The sequence below is a fragment of the Xenopus laevis genome, chromosome 1L (assembly GCF_017654675.1).
Source record: "Xenopus laevis strain J_2021 chromosome 1L, Xenopus_laevis_v10.1, whole genome shotgun sequence".
NCBI classification, from domain to species: Eukaryota; Metazoa; Chordata; class Amphibia; order Anura; family Pipidae; genus Xenopus; species Xenopus laevis.
The window spans coordinates 134,580,858-134,598,547 of NC_054371.1; the positions used below are offsets into that span (position 1 = coordinate 134,580,858).

Genomic DNA, 17,690 nt, shown 5'->3' on the forward strand with positions numbered 1-17,690 from the left:
CAGGGTGTACCTATCTAGTACTGAGCATGGAGAGGTATGCCTTGTCTTAACAGTTTGCTACTACAAAGTACACTGTACCTTCAATATGGCAGTGTTCCAAGCGTCATATTTTGACATGAAAGCTTGTAAAATTTTGATGGAGAGAGGGGGACCAGGCAAGAACAACCATAGTGCAGCTTATAGTCACATAAAATTTCAAATAAATCTATATTTTCTGTTCTGGAGATTGTGCCACCTAGGGAGTAATAACTGTAAACACCAATACATTACATATAATTGCTTAAGTGCTTTAAACTGGCATTAATAATTGTGAGGATGATTTCCTGAATTCTGATTTTCTGGGGGATTAATCTGTCTGGAAAACAATAGATTTTTCTGCTCCCAGAGATGAAGCACAAAATAAGGTTATAATCAACAAACTGTACAAAAGCATAAAAATGCACATTACCTCTTGAATTAAAGTTACAGGATTCTGGGAGGGATTGTTTACAGATCATTTGTGTGTGTCATATCAGGACTATTTTACTAAAGCACTGGTATGTGCCCTGTTTAATGCTTAATATATTTATTTTGCAGTGAATGCTCCAAACATTCCAAAAGTGGCTTGGGTAGGGTTAACAATTTGATACCTGCAATAGAAAATTGCTTTTCACATTTGAATTACTTTATATTATAATTTCCACTAAGGCTGAGAATAGTTATCTATGTTTATTAAGCATTAAATTACTTTTCATTGGTTATTTATGCATTTCTTAAATGTGTTAAAGTCTATTTTTTTTTTTTAAAGCCAGTATAGCACAATGTTTCCAGTACAGAACAGGCTGCTGTCTTTTCATCAACCGTCTCAAGACTGGGTTTGTGTATGTATTTCTTTAGCAGACTGTCCAGTTTCATTTTTTGTCAGTGTTACAGAATCCAATTTTGTGCTAGAAAGCCCAAGCAGTGTCCAATAATAATGTCCGTATCTTTTAGTTACTAGCAAACAGAACACTGAAAGCCAAAATAGCAGTGTGTAAGAATAGTTGGCAGTTCAAACAAGAGAAGAAAGCTTTGGCCTTGGCATATAACTTGATTGGGAATCCTGAGATCAGGGTGTTGCACAGTAGTTTGTCGCTTGCCAGAAAGTTGGGCTTCCCTACTGATTCAAGTTTGGCAGTGATATGGCTCTTCACCCTGTTGCCAGTCTAGCTGCCAAGGAAACAGGACCAGTTCTGCACTTCCTGTCTTCCTCTTTGTCCTGGCTGAGGACACACTGTAGTGAGCCAAGTGCACTGTGCCAAGAACTCTTTCCAGCAATGGTCAGTCATCAAGGGCCAACATCACCTGTGCCACTGAGGAGCCAAACACTGACAGGCTTTCAGGATTTTAAAGCACTAGCATCTGATATGAAGCTCAACAAATGCAATTCTGAATTGTCTATGTATTCAATTTACATGATTAAAAGTGGAATTTGTGTATTTATCTATCTACAAAGTTTGCGCTAGAGGAAAAAGAGATTGTAGCATTTGTTTAATAAGTCAGGCATTATCATTTTAGTTTATAGCTAATTCTTTGTTTAATGTTTTTAGAGATGAGTAAGTAGACCTGGGCGTTTCCGGATCATGGGTCTTTCTGTAATTTGGATCTCCATACCTCAAATATACTAAAAAATTATTTAAGCAATAGTTAAACCCAGTAGAATTTTTTTAGCCTCCAGTAAGGATTAGATATATTTTAGGATTAAGTACTCTTTAAGGTACTGGTTTATTATCACAGAGACTAAGGAAATCATTGAAAAAAAAAAAAAAAATTAAATTATATATATATATATATATATATATATATATATATATATATATATATATATATATATATATATATATATATATATATATATATTCTATGGGAGATGTCCATCCTATAATTCGGAGTAACAGGTTTCATGATAATGGATTTCATGCCTGTATTCCTATAATGTTTCTTCCTTCCAAAATTAGTACTGTGTGCACCTAGGGTAAATCACAAATAGGAATGCAGCACAATTGTGTATCACCTTTAAGGGGTAGTTCAATTTTAAAGGTGTGGTTCACCTATAAGGTAACTTTTATTATGTTATAGAATGACCTAAGCAACTTTTCAAATAATGGTTTTCATTATTTACTTTTTACAGTTTTATAGTTATTTGTCTTTTTCTTCTGACTCTTTGCAGCTTTCAAATGTCGCTGACTCCCTTCTAAAAAGCAAATGCTCTGCAAGGCTACAAATGTATTATTATTGCTCATTTTTATTACTGAACCTTTTTTTTTAGGCCTCTCCTATTCATATTCCAATCTCTTATTCAAATCAATTCATGGTTGCTAGGGTAATTTGGACCCTATTTACCAGATGCAAATTGAAGAGCTGCTGAATAAAAAGCTAAATAACTCAAAAACATTCAATAATAAAAAAATGAAAACAAATTGCAAATTGTCACAGAATATCACTTATAGTAAGACGCATTTCTGTCCATTAATAAACTTTAGAGGCGATGGGGCAATTTTGAAATTTGAAACTGCCTTTGGGTACAATTAGTGGATGAGGGACTGTTTGAATGCAAGCTCGGGGTCCTCATTCCATGTTTGGCCTTAAAGAACTGAGTGAGAAAGGTTTACATTGTAAGCTTTTTGGAGGCCCTTATTCAATTTGTTTTTGAGTATAAAATTGTTAAATTGCAAGCATTTGCTAGCAGAGTGTTTAGCCAGTTTTTTTAATGCTGTGTTCCTGTAAATGATGTCTGCTAATGTATGAAAAGAGCACAAAAAGCAAAGAACATTAAAGACCATCAAAGTGTCCAATTTCCCGGGCTTGAATCGTGAGGCTTCTTTATCTCATTTTTGGGTACCACAGTTAAACTAACAAACTCTAAAAGTGTGAATGTCATGAGATTTATTAAAAAATCGGAATAAAAAAATTTAGAACGGAAAATGACACTGAACTGTGCGCTAAAAAAAAATCGAAATACCTTGAAAACCTAAAAATGCGAGTTTTTTTGACAGTTCTCAAAAAAATGCAGAAACTCGTAAAAGTCCAAATTGATTTAGAGCGGTCCAAAAAGATCAGCACAGTTCCCACTGACATTGTCTATAGGACCTTGACAACTTGTACCTGTCAAACTTTTGTCTTAGTGGTTTTCATGGTTTTTACACTTCATAAATCTTGAATTTGAGAACTTTTTAAAATAATGAGAAAACCATACATTTTTAGAGATTGGTAGAAAAAAATCTAAATCCAATTGTTAGTAAATGACACTTTGTTGTATTATTCATAAAACTTGAATACATTTTTGAGTCAGAAGTAAGTCATGCTGAAATATGTACTAATACATGATATGACTTGCTTGGACATCACAGTGATACACCTTACTTTTGGAGATGAAACACAGAGTGTGTGTCTAAAAGAATGATCAAACCTGAATCAACAAACCTATTCTGTAATCTGTGCTGTGATGAGAAAGGTTATACATAAACGTTGTGGTCAACTCTTATGTGCTGTAACTTTTTCCTTTTTCCTTTGGATTGATGTGTTGTTAGATCCTGGAATAATTCTGTGCTATGTAGGTTTGCATACAGCATTTCAAAATATAGTTCAAGATTTTTATGGTGAGTAGGAACTCATATGATGATAACATTCAGTAGTAGATATGAAGCAGCAGCACTTGGACTTCAGTGCTCACATAAAGCCCACTAGCTAGATTCCTATCCATGTACATTATGTACTTGTCGTCACCTCCATCTCTGCAGTAAAATGGATAGCTTCCTAAATAAATTTAAGCTTTTAGGCCATGTGGACTCAATGTGTTTGTTTTGACATTTAGAGTAAACAAAAGCATTTTAATAGTCACAGTGAACCATAGATGATGCTAATGCAAACAAACTATATATCTCTTGGGACAGCTGTTAGCAGTCTTAGTCCTTTCCTCAGACATTGTAAGTTAGCAGTTATAGTGTTAATAGTTTCACTGCTAAATTGGCAAACTCTTTGAAAGGAATTAGATTCAGACATTATCGGTTAATGCTGATCACAGTGGAAGATGACATTTCTCACTGAGTAGTGACTATTTAAGGCAAATGATACAAGGCTGCAATTTAAAACTTGAAATGGGATTACCGACTTTTTAAGATCGGTTTTAATCCTCAAGTGACACAGACAGCCTGACCCTAAGATACCCATAAAGGTTACATTAAGCCTTAAGGGCAGAGGCACACGCTCAGATTTGGGGAGATTAGTCGCCCGGAGACAAATCTCCTCTTCTTCAGGGCAACTAACCTCCCCAAACTGCCTTCCTACCGGCTAAAACGTAAATCGCCCGCGGGATGGCACTCGGAGAGCTCCGTTTGCCTCACAAAGAAACTTCGGGTGATTTCGGAAAACGAAGGCAGCGGGAAGGCGGCAGGGAAAGGCAGTTCAGGGAGATTAGTCACCCCGAAGAAGAGGAGATTTGACGCCGGCGACTAATCTCCCTGAGTCTGAGCGTGTGTCTCTGCCCTTAAATAACACAATGTATTCTTGAATAAATGAATGGGAGCTTATCCGATTCCCAATTTTGATCTTAAGAGAGATGAAAGATAAAGAAAAAAAACATTTAACAAGATAACAGAAGAACTGATAGTCTCAGAAACAATTTGGTGCCTGAACACCATACCAAACCTCCTTGCTCAAGCAAAGCCCCTCTATTTGTGGCCAAATATAGGAGATAGAACATCATACCAAGTCTTACAGTGTCATCGAGAATGCAGAATAGCTTGCATTGCCAACTTATATCTGTTGACAGATGTATTTTGGTTTCTATCAACTTGTTTTTCTTTCTTTCATGTTATCAATTTTCAGTACAAAAATTAAGAAGGCCACATGAAATGTAATTCCTCCGGTGTAAAACAACATTACTGTGTGGAGCCTTTTCCCTACGGACTTGGTTTCCTTCACAAAATAATGTTTAACAGCAAATGATATTGTAAACTTTGCAATATTTAATGCACAGTTTTGCAAGCTACCGTAACAAAACCATGAAACGCCTTTTTCCCGCAGATGGATTGTGAAACACAAGAAAAGAAAACCAGTCATGCAGATTTTCCACTGCTTTGCTTACAAGGATCTATTTTAGCATACAGTTATTAAACACAAAATAAAATGCTGTCAGTCTTAAATAAACACTCTTCCAGTACATGTGGTTATAATAAAGGTCATTAGCATCCGTGAATGAAAGTAATTTAAGGTTACTTTTAACTATCAACCAATGTGTGCAATATGTAAGAATGGATTTTATTTAATATGACACAGAACATTTTTGTATTTATTTAGAAAATATGTTTTTTTTTTAAACGTTTCAGTTTACCACCTGCAGGTAACAAGTTGATGCGTTATTATCATTATTGCAACCTACTTCATCAACTGCAAATTGTAAAGGGAACATTGAAAAAATGAGTTTGTAGACATTTAATTAGAATTTTGTAAACAAGTCTATGCGGCCATTGGTCTGTTGTTAATTTGCTTTATTTAGCTGTCTATTTTACAGTAGCTTGTAAAAATTTTGCTGGTATATACATGTACTACAATAATAATTATACACATGCCTACACATATCAATGTGTCTTAACAACCTTATTTTAAAAGCAGATGTCCATCTCCTCTCTACCCATGGAAGATTTAGGCAGTACAATAGCAAAGAATTTGCACACAATTAAAGCATGTAAAAAAAAAAACACAAGAGCTTGTATGTAATTAAAATAATGCAAGCCACTTTTGCTGAGTATTAATTTTGCATTGAAGTGGTTAATCACACATTGGCCCCCTTGCCCCATTTTAATTTGCCACAAGGAAATCTGCATTCCTTATTTTTGTGCCACACAGACATCTGGAGAGTCTTTATTCCCTGGGAAAATATGGTAGGCAGTGCCAGCTCCTAGGCACATAGTCTCTTTCTATCTCACACTACTCAATTCTGTCCTTCTGGGCACTCCTATTCTGCAGCTGTTAAATCCAGCAATGAATGACTGCCCAGCATAGGCAGATGGTTTCCTCCCTTGTGCCCTTCCCTTAGCACGTACGCAGACACACATGTGGGCTCACTTCCACAGCTGACAGCTCTGTCATTCCATAAACTGGCAGGTGGAGATGCCCAGGCCACAAGGCAGCTTAGTCTGTTTATTCAAACCACAGATTAAGGATGCCCATCCCTGCCCAACCACTGCTGAGCTGGCTAAGCAGAGATCTTCAAATGTCAAGTCATGCATATAACTGGTTTAATAGTGCTGTTATCTTAAGACTAAAATTGGCCCCCTAACCAAAAACATTGATTGAACCAACCTTTTGTACCTCCCACTTATAAACATGCTCAGGGTATGTATGCAGATAATGGGACTGTATGGAACTGTATATTAGACATTTGGCTAATAATGTTGGAAATATTTTCCATGATATACTCATGGCAAGAATGTTAGCATGTAGGTTACGTAGTACCCCCTATGTTTGGTTTCAAGCTATGCCTCAACAACTGGAGGGTTGATGAATGGGACATGGCCTTTTAATGAAGCAAACAATTTATTCAATAAGTTCCTGACACCACAGGCACTAGCACTGATGCTGTTTTTAGAAGCATACAAAGTTAAAGAAACACTGAGGATGTTAATGAACTTCAGCAAAACAAACACCCTCATGCCTCCGTGCACCTATGCTATCTATTTAATCCTGGTGCACCTGGAGTTTGGAAAGCAAGGCTAGCATTTGCAGTATATCATTCTGCTGCTGCCTAAAACTGAAAGACCATACTAGTACTAAATATTTCAGAGGTTTCATTGAAGCCGTCAACTTCTAGAACTGTTCAAGACACTCAAAAACAGAATTTCAGAATTGTCAGCAGGTCTTTAGTTCTCTCACCACTCTTTTTCTTTTCTATGTTTTACTCCTTCTTTTTTAGATTCAATTAGAGGTTTGTATTGTGCCATGTGAAAGAGTAATTAATGTGAAAGTCTAATTATGCAAAGCTTCTTGCACAATGTAATCAACTCATCGGTACCTAGAAATCTATTCCGCACATTTGTCTAGTGAAACAAGGGAGCTTGCGTCTGTTCGTCTACTTTCGACAGTTCATCAGCATTGTAAAAAAACTTTTAATGCTTGCAACACAAAAACACTTACCTTTTACTCTGATTTTCTTTACAGATCCTGGACAATCAGGAAGTCCAAGCCACAATGATCCTGCCAAGAATCCACCAGGTAAATATAACCCCCGGAAAATTTACATTCTAACAATGTCAGAGAACAAAGGTGCTACTGTGATATCTTAAAAGTCTATAATTGGTCAGCAATCTGCTTTGCATAGGCAATGGGTATAATCAGCACAAGCAGTGATTATGTTACCTCTTTATTGTAGCAAATGCTTAAACTGTAACTTCATTAATATTCAGTTAATCTCAGCATATTCTGAAACAGGGCAAGAAGTGAGAGCTGTGAAGAACACAAATTAAAGTACTGATTCTTCTACACAGGATTTGGATAGATAATAGATAGATAAAAAGATAAATATAGAGTTTATGATTAATTTGTGACTGCCTTTTAACAAACTGGAAGAACACATTAATAGCTGCAAACTACTAAGAATGTGTATGCAAGGACATTTAATGAAGGTATAAAAAATATTAGAATCCAGCCAGTAGGAACAGTATCAATGATACATTCTAAATTTTGAGGAAAGACTAACAACCAGTCAGTGACATGTACAAAAAAACACCAACCAACAACAAATAAACGTCATTGTGCTGCAAGTTAACTTGTCTTAGATGAGAGAAAACGAACATAAATATCTAAAAAATTACAATGCAAATTACTCCAAGGGTGTTGCAGATGTACTGTGCTGCCCAGGATTTCTCTGGTACTGCATATCCCCTAAAGCTGCTGCCCAGATCAACCCATTCAAAATTATTGTCCAAGATCTAAAAACAGAACAACTCAAGACCTTTCAAGAGGGTACAAGGACATCCCTTGAGGTTAGAAGAAGGATGCGTTTATCTTAAATAACAAAAAAGGGGTTATTTTATTGATAGCTTGAAGCTGTGACATTCTCTTGAAATTCTCTGAAGCAATTAAACCAAAAACTGGTTGGATTACGTTTTTGGAGTCAGGAAGGATTTTCCCTTCTGGGATAAAATGGAGGGGTTTTTCATCTCTGTGTACAAGTTAGGTACAGTCTAGTATTGTAAAATTTTGAACTTGATGTAGATATGTGTTTTTTCAACTCAGCTACCATAAAACTACGTAACAATCCCTACTGGGATGTTCATTTGCAAATGTGCTTCTTCTGTAGTCTTTCCTTGCAGTTGGTGTAAGTTCAGAGGGAATAAGATATTGATTGAGGTATTCAACATAAGAAGGCCCTATTTTCATAAAGTCTAGTGAGGTAAGGTTAGAATGAAGTTAGTACTGCGGTTGTTATCCATTATACATTTGACAAAGATTTCCAAGAAGGGCAAGGGTTGTTTGCATGCAGGAAAAACATTTTTAACAACTATAAATGATAAAGTCCTGACAAAACCTCCACTGGTCAGTACCTTGCATTATAGGAAAATGATTTATGGGGGAGTAATCATGCAGTGTTAATTGTTGACAAGTGCATTGATTGGAAATAGTTACTGTTTCTAGAGAGAAATACAGCTATTAATTGGTATAACTTCTGTGAAGCAGGTTTTATTGGCAGAAATGCCATTTCCACATTCCTTAATACCAGTACTAAGACGAAATGCAATATACAGGGAGACAATTAGAAAAGGGTTTGCAAATGTTTGAATCCATATATATTAGGGAACTTTTGGCATTCTAACGAATATTACATTTTTGACAAAAGATATGGCAGAATCCCAAAACTAAATTAAAAGCTGTACATTCAAAATGGAGACCAAATATACTTAACAATCAAAACAATTGTTGACTGCAAGTCATTATTGTATTATTATTATAATCAACCGCTAAATGAATGTCTGAATTTTTAATATCCCTAGAAAACTGACCTACTTTTCATAATAAAAGGGCACATCTATTATTTCTTATGGGAATGGTGCCCTGCCTTTCTGTTGCTTTCCTACTCCATTCATCATTCTTTTCTGCATGAGGGGTGGGATAATCACTGAAGCTAATTTGCAAAATTGTGCACGCAGGTGAGATATCTTGCATGCATGAATGTTAATAAGCTTATTAGAGTTCATTTGCAGGATCCCAGGTGATGCTGCTAATGCATTTCACACCAGGGTCTTATACAAGCACTAAAGAACACATCACTTACCACTCTTCCCTGCCGTTATAAATGTGAAAATTTGAAAATTAGACATTGGAATAGGTGAATAGTCCCCATTTGTTTTGAACCATTGGTGCTACCATAATCCTCAGCAAACCACTGCATCAGCGGGTAGTTGACTGCTCGGAGTTGTGAACTAAAGGTTTAGATACAAAAGGTCACTCATAGGAAGCTTTAATTAATACATATCCTAAATAAATAATGATACCGTTCTCAGATTTTCAATTTTTGTGAGATTAAAGGACCTGGTCATTTATCGCAAAATGTATTTGTTTGCTTATTTAATTCCAAACAACACTACGATGTCTGAACAGGCCATCAGAGGCAATGAGCCTAAATGGCTTAATGTTTAAATTATGTCTGGAAATATATTTATGTTAGAGATGAAGAAATAGTAAGTGTAAGTGAAAGGAACAAAGGGAAAGTGAGCTGTCTACTGATCCTTCTGTTCTTGGTGTTTTGTAATAAACCAGCTTACTACTTCAAATGAGGCAGGCACATATTCAGAAATGAGTTGGAAGAATTTGAATAAAAAATCATTTTTAAATAAGTTCAGAACTAGCCCCTTTCCTTGTTATTATTACCTGGTGTAAACTAATTCACACCAAATAAAAATATATTTTTTTAATTGTGCCCCATGCTATAATGATTATTGTATGATCTTTTTGTAACTTACTTCCATAAATTCGCCCTTTAATTAACTTTTTAAGGTGCAAGAGTCATCTTATTTGTATACAAAATATTCCATCGCTCTATGTCTGTAATTATAAAGGCATGATGTCTGCCAAGTTAGCTTTACTTACTTTTAAAGGAAAAGCTAGGCAGCTCATACTGAAATGACAGACATTTCAACATGGATCTTTCAAAACTTCTGTTCTCTTCTTTGGTGCTTTATAGTGCTGATTATGACCTGTTTGAGGCACCTATGCAGCTTGGTGCTACTTTTCTTTGCATGACAACAGCACTTGCCAAGGCTTGAAAACTATTGTCTATACATTATTTATACAATACACACCTTCATACACAGCGGGAATAACAATCACACCTCCAAATTAAATGTTATAGTGATAAATGAAGAGGGTGACATCAATAGTTATTGAAGTTATTCATACAAAACGTATCTTCAAACAATTCTGATCTATAAAAAATGATATTAATCTTATTTATACAGGTAGGTGTGTGTGTTTACCGTGCCCAAAAGTATCAAATCCCTATTGTGCATTAACTTTGCATCCTGTATAAATGATGTGTGCATTGCAACTGTTCTATGGGCAATGGCAATTATTAATTAATCTAAAGATCCTGTTGCTGGAGAATGTCCAGTATTGAGTATATATTTAGTATATATACAGTTGTTTTAAGTTGGCTATACATGAGCTGAATCTTACAAGTCAGCAAATGGGCTAACTGTATTGTGTTCTGGCCAATTCGATTTCACAAATTCCTGCAAGAAAACTAATCAGATTATAAAGGGAACAGAAGTGATGTTTGGCCTCTTCTACTTCCTCAAATCTGGTCGCCTCATGCAAATTCCAATGCAAATTCCATCCATCTTTAATGGATGGTCAAGTTGTCACTCGTAGTCCCCACAGACAAAGGCATGGCAATAAGTTAATAAACCGATTCAATTTTGGTTCTGGTGTGATTTGTAAGGCTCGTAGACAAGTAACACAATAGCTAAGGCTGTTGTTTAGTATTTAAAGAATGAGCACCAGCAGATAGCCAACTTAAACTGGCCACTTGTTTATCAATAGGCTTGTCCAATTCTGTAATTCTCATCTGAACTGGCAATTGATCCATCATTTCATATCATCAGACTTTATTTTCATATCATTAGATGTTTTGTAGTAGGGCTGCATGGTACAGTATGTAGGATTCTGCTAATCAGTTATTGTTACGTGATTTCTTTTTAGGGTACCTTGAAGACAGTTTTATTAAATCTGGAGTCTTTAATGTCTCAGAGCTTGTGCGAGTTTCTCGAAGTAAGTGAACACTAGAGCTTTCAAATAACACTTTTTGTGAACCAAAAGCGTGTGTTTGTGTATCTCTACTGTCTTCATTCTTAGATGATACTCACCAAGAAACAACTCGGCTGTCTCTTATTGGTCTGTGATTCTATCTATATTAGTCTTTCTGTCTATCTGCCTATCTCTGTTACTTACTAGAAACTATTTACAACTCATGATTTTAGAAACTGTAGTGAACAAAAGTAACATTTGTATAGCATCATATTTCATATTTTACAGGAAATTGCACTTTGAAAAGTAAAACTGGCCTGTTTTCCATTAATATTATGCCATAATAACATTTTCCCAGTTTAAAGTTCATGCAGAGGTCCACTGTTAGGGTATAATCTAGCGACACATTTCTCTGAGTGTCCTACTTTAAAGGCAACATGACTTCATCATTAGAAGGGGAAATTAGCTTTAGGCAATCTGCACAGAATTCTTGTAGATAAGTTATCCTAAAAAAACATGATGTAAAGGAAAAACAAAACAGAAAACCTTTCTATGTGTGTGCACTTAACAACTACGCACTGTCTGGAATGATATAGTTGGAAAAGGCTGTATAGCTATTGTTGAAAGGGAAATAGAACACTAGCCTAAAATGTCTCCCTATAAAGCATTAACTGTAATAAGGCATTTTTCCAATTCGTGTGCTCTTTGCTGAAGCTGCTCTTTTTAGTTAGAATGGTTATCAAAATTATCGATTACACATTTCATATATCTGCTTGTGAAAACTGCAGTTAATACAGGCTTCTTTTATCTTGCAACTCTTCATACACCACAAGAGACTGCATTTTACCACAGCCAATAGAAGTCCTACATTCACTCCTAGCCAGGAGTTCTTGAAGTAGTTAACATTGAATAATAGAGAAACTTTCTACATTCTCTTAGCTGAAATTTATTTAATGTTCAAATAAAATTCCCTTTTCTTTTCAAGGTGATTTGTTTTCTTTTGGTTACTGTTAGCCAATTTAACTTGTAACAGCACTGGTGTTAATTGGTATGAGAATATAGCTCTAGACTAGACTAGGAATCCACCTCTCACCTACCTCTGCCTTTCTATGACAGTTAAAAATATAGACTGTATACTGATTTTAGTGAACTCAGCTATAAGGCTGTTGTCCTGCATGTAAACAACTCTGTTTAGGTGACAATTAGAAGATGTGTTATATTGCATTAGTAGAAATGTTATGATTTTCGTTTAATTTACTGTGTAGGATGCATACAAACATTTATACAGCAGGTTGCTGAAAAGTCTTGCGATGCCAAAGGTTAAAAGATGAGCTTATATTACATGAAATGCATAAAGTCTATTATGAAAATGTTTATATTGTTTCTATTTTTAATATCCCAAAGCAACTCTTTTGCAGCTGATTATGCACCAAATAGATAATATTAATATTTTGCCAAACACCGAATCCTGTACAAATTATTCAGCCATATTGTTGGCAAATGCCACAACACGAAAAGTAGATTCATAGAAAAGAAAAATATTTTGAGTTTTCTCACCTGCAGTGCCCAATTCTATTTTCTCCCTAGTTTCTTCTCACATTGAATATTTCTTGCAGCAACTCTCTCGAGTGTAAACAGGCCCTAGAAATGTTTGTTGTGAGATGTAGATAGTTGCCATATAATTCAGTAGTATTGCAACTCGAGAATTCTCGAGAATTCTTCAATATTCACAAGTAAATTAAATGACAGAAATATTTCCTTTCAAACCCATGCTGACAGGTCCATTGGTTTGAATGGATAGTGGGACCTCTGAACACCTAATATGTTTTGACAAGAAAATGCTGGCTAGAAGATGTCAGAAGATTTTATAAATAGCAGAAATGTTTTTTTTTCCTTTCGATAATTAATTTGGGAAAAGATTTTGACCATCATTATATCTACTCTGTTGTTTTTTACTGTTGCACATAGTTGGGATGGTTTTCCTAGATGTTTAAATATAGCAAGTGTTCTCTGATATACTGTGGAAGACTTTATATCTGTCTTTTAAAACTCTCTCACAAAATAAATGGTAGATACAATATAATTTTTTAATCTTAAATATCAATGACTTCTGTTTTATTTTTTTGTGTTTTAGCACCCATAACACAGGGTTCTGGTGTGAATTTTCCAATTGGAGAGCCACTAAGCCAGCCATACTACCATGATATGAACTCGACAGTTAGCTTACAGAGGTCATTGTCCTCCCCACCGAGCAGGTAAGCATGTCCAGAGCATTTTTTGGATTACTAAAGAGTAGCTTAATGTACAGTCATATGAAAAAGTTTGGGAACCCCTCTTAATTCTTTGGAGTTTTGTTTATCATTGGCTGAGCTTTCAAAGTAGCAAATTCCTTTTAATATATAACATGCCTTATGGAAACAGTAGTATTTCAGCAGTGGCATTATGTTTATTGGATTAACAGAAAATATGCAATATGAATCATAGCAAAATTAGATAGGTGCATACATTTGGCACCCAACAGAGATATTACATCAATACTTGTTGAGCCTCCTTTTGCAAATGTAAATGCATCTAGATGCCACCTATAGCCTTTGATTAGTGTCTGGATTCTGGATGGCGGTATTTTTGACCATTCGTTCATACAAAATCTCTCTCTTTGATGGCTGCAGAGCCTGCTTCAAATCATCCCATACATTTTCAATGATATTCAAGTCGGTGGACTGTGATGGCCATTCCAGAATATTGTACTTCTCCCTCTGCATAAATGCCTTTGTAGATTTCGAAGTGTGTTTAGGGTCATTGTCTTGCTGGAATATCAAACCCCTGTGTAACTTCAACTTTGTGACTGATGCTTGAACATTATCCTGAAGAATTTGTTGATATTGGCTTGAATTCATCCAGCCCTTGATTTTAACAAGGGCCCCAATCTCTGAACTAGCCACACAGCCCACAGCATGATGGAACCTCCACCAAAAAGTAGGTAGCAGGTTTTTTTATTGGAATGAGGTGTTCTTCTTCTGCCACGCAAAGCTCTTTTTGTTATGACCAAATAACTAAATTTTTGTCTCATCAGTCCAAAGCACTTTGTTCCAAAATGACTGTGGCTTGTCTAAACGAGCTTTTGCATACAACAAGCGACTCTGTTTGTGGCATGAGTGCAGAAAGGGATTCTTTCTCATTACCCTGCCATACAGATGTTCTTTGTGCAAATTGCGTTGAATTGTAGAACGATGTACAGATACACCATCTGCAGCAACATGTTCTTGTAGGTCTTTGGAGGTAAACTTTGGGTTGTCTGTAACCATTCTCACAATCCTCCGCATATGCTGCTCCTGTATTTTTCTTGGCCTGCCAGACCTCAGATTTACATCAACTGTGCCTGTGGCCTTCCATTTCCTGGTTACATTCCTTACAGTTGAAACTGACAGTTTAAACCTCTGAGATAGCTTTTTTAGCCTTCCCCTAAACCATGATACTGAACCGTCTTTGTTTTCAGATCTTTTGAGAGTTGATTTGAGGATCCCATGCTGTCCCTCTTCAGAGGAGAGTCAAACAGAACCACAATTTGCAAATGGCCACCTTAAATACCCTTTCTCATGATTGGACACACCTGCCTATAAAGTTCAAGGCTTAACAAACTAATCCAACCAATTTGGTGTTGCCAGTAATCAGTATTGAGCAGTTACATGCATTCATATTATCAAAATAACAAGGGTACTCACATTTTTGCACAGACAGTTTTTCACATTTGATTTAATTTCATACAACTGAATGCTGCGTCACTAAAGATCTTTGTTTAGAAAACACCCCAGTACTCAGATGTTTCTCTGAAATGAAAGACATACCACTGTTATCTTTTTTTGTTGAAAGTGGAGTAAATTATTATGCAGGCTGAGAGGGGATCCCAAAAGTTTTCATATGACTGTATATGGATGTCAATTAATAGTAGTCAACACAGTCACTGCCCTTAATTCACAAGTGCACATTCCACAGTAGACCTCTTTAACATTGGACAGCACTTACATTAATGTCCATAAAATTACCTTTAATACAATTTAGTTATTCAGGACCTGTTTTTTAGTGGTTTCATTAAAGTTTTTTCCTTACTCATTATAGCAAACGACCCAAGACCATTTCTATAGATGAGAACATGGAACCAAGCCCAACAGGGGATTTCTACCCTTCTCCCAACTCACCAGCAACGGGAAGTAGGACATGGCATGATCGAGATCAAGGTAAATGGGATGTTAAACCAAAGTGTAGTTTGTACAGTAAAATGGTATATGGCCACCAAAAACAAACTATGACAGTATGAACTCACACTCACATGCAATCTGATCACCCACCTTTGTTTTAACCTAAATGACAGCTGGTGGCATACCCTAATAGTGGATGCATGTGTGGCCAGCATTACAGATTGATATACCCCAATGTAGGGATGTAGCGAACTGCCGATTTGGTGTTCGCGAACGCCGTTCGCGAACACCGGCAAAAAATGCGAACGTTCGCGAACAGTTCGCGAACTTCGAACACCCGCTAAAATCGAAGGATTTTCATTCGAATCGAACGATCGAAGCCATTCGATCGAATGCTTTTCATTGGATCGAATGCTTACAATCGTTCGAACAAATGGAAATCGTTCGATTTTTAGCGGTCGAAGGAATTCGAATGGTCGAATGGTCGAACGATCGAATGCGAACTCAAACTGCGAACGTTCCCAAACGTTCGCGAACATTCGGCGGACGCGAACGGTCGAAGTTCGCGCGAACTAGTTCGCGGGCGAACAGTTCGCTACATCCCTACCCCAATGGTACAATTACAACAGCATTATAACTCATGTATGATAATCCAATAGATGGTATGGAACACATTTTTCAGAAACAAACTATGAACCTCTGAATTTTAGCTAAAGTTTTAATTTATTTATTATTTATAATGTCCAACCTGAGACATGTTTAACATTTTATACATCTGATTAGTAAAGTGATGTGCTATTATGGGTCTACATGCCTTTAGAAGGTGCATTTATATTTATTAAAGTTTTCATTGTAGGTTCTTTGATAAATGCTGTTTATCCATCAACCATTCTGTGTTTAAGAGATAAAACATCCCCTAAAGGAAAATGCTAAAAATGTATTTATAATCTACCACTCAGATAATGTTTTTTGCAAATATATTCTTGTCTGAATGAGCCACCAAATAATATCTTTGTTGTGCACTTAACAAGTCATTTTGCCTCAGGATTGCTGACACTTCACACTTGCAAGTCATTCACGTTCCCTAATAATTATCTGACAAAAGATCTTATTTTATAAAACCCATAAAATTTTTCCTTTGTAAGACAGTTTGTAGGAAAGCAGCTGAGAAAAAGAACTTCCAGAAATGCAAACTCTTTGTAGTATTAATGACACTAGTAAAGTAATTTTTGCCTTTAATAGATTTCATCTTCTTGTAGTTATGTAATTGTATCTTCTACTTTTGACTTGTAATAGCCATAGTCAAGACATGTTCAGAGTATTTTTCATTACAAATGGCTTCTCACATGTTGACAGTAGGATTAGTCCTGTAAACTAGGTGTATAACAGAATGAGAAGCTGGATCTGAGGCTCATACAATCTTTTAAATGGGATACCATCATTATTTGCACAATGAAAAAATGTCCTAAGCATTCTGGAAATAATGTCTAGGATTATTTTCTTAATCTTGTGCAATTATAGTGTAACAATTCAGGAGAAACACAGGCAGATTCGGGGAGATTTAGTCGCCTGGCGACTAATCACCTCTTCTTCTGGGCCACAGAAGGCACAAACTGCCTTTGCGTGTCTTCACGAAGAAACTTCGGGCAACTTAGCGCAGGCGATTTTTCATTATAGCGGACTGTGTTAACTGCATTCTCTTGGAGCAGAAGACATAATACACACATGCTTATGTTTAACAACCCTAACAAGAGCTAAAAAATCAAATAAAAAACGAAATAAAAATATGAATTTTCACTGTTTGGTATTAAACTGCATATCTGTGTGTGAGCATTTTTAACATATTAATTAGTTAAGTAGTTACCTAGAAAGTAGTTAGAAATAAAATCTATTATTGGGATTCTGGAACTGACGTTTCCTATCTGAAAAAAATGCAGTATTCCCCTACAATGATTCTAATTGTATAGCCTATAAAGTATGTTAGTACTTAAGGCTTATTGCTTTTAAAAATCAATTGAAATTGACTTTAATGCAATTTGCATGATTACTCTGTCTCCTTGGTATAAAGCTTTTTGAATATTTAACATGGATTGTTTTTGGCAAAATCCATGTTAAAATAAGAAGAAAAGGATGGATGAAAATAAACTTAACCTCTTTTATTGTTTGGGTTTTTGCTAGGAACTCAAGCAATCTATAATACAGAAAAATACCTCATCCTGTAGGACAGTTGCTATA

The 17,690-nt window shown here is 35.9% G+C and overlaps 1 protein-coding gene across 6 annotated transcripts in view; it reads left to right on the top strand.

Annotated features, from left to right (window-relative positions):
- nfib.L (nuclear factor I B L homeolog) overlaps positions 1-17,690 on the top strand; it is a 158,260-nt gene that overhangs the window by 81,688 nt on the left and 58,882 nt on the right. For 5 of the 6 annotated variants that reach the window (XM_018249502.2, XM_018249486.2, XM_018249495.2 and 2 more), the window contains 4 exon segments: positions 7,177-7,230; positions 11,215-11,283; positions 13,394-13,514; positions 15,376-15,494. In XM_018249502.2, the coding sequence (XP_018104991.1) occupies positions 7,177-7,230; positions 11,215-11,283; positions 13,394-13,514; positions 15,376-15,494 (363 nt within the window). 6 annotated transcript variants of the gene reach the window in all.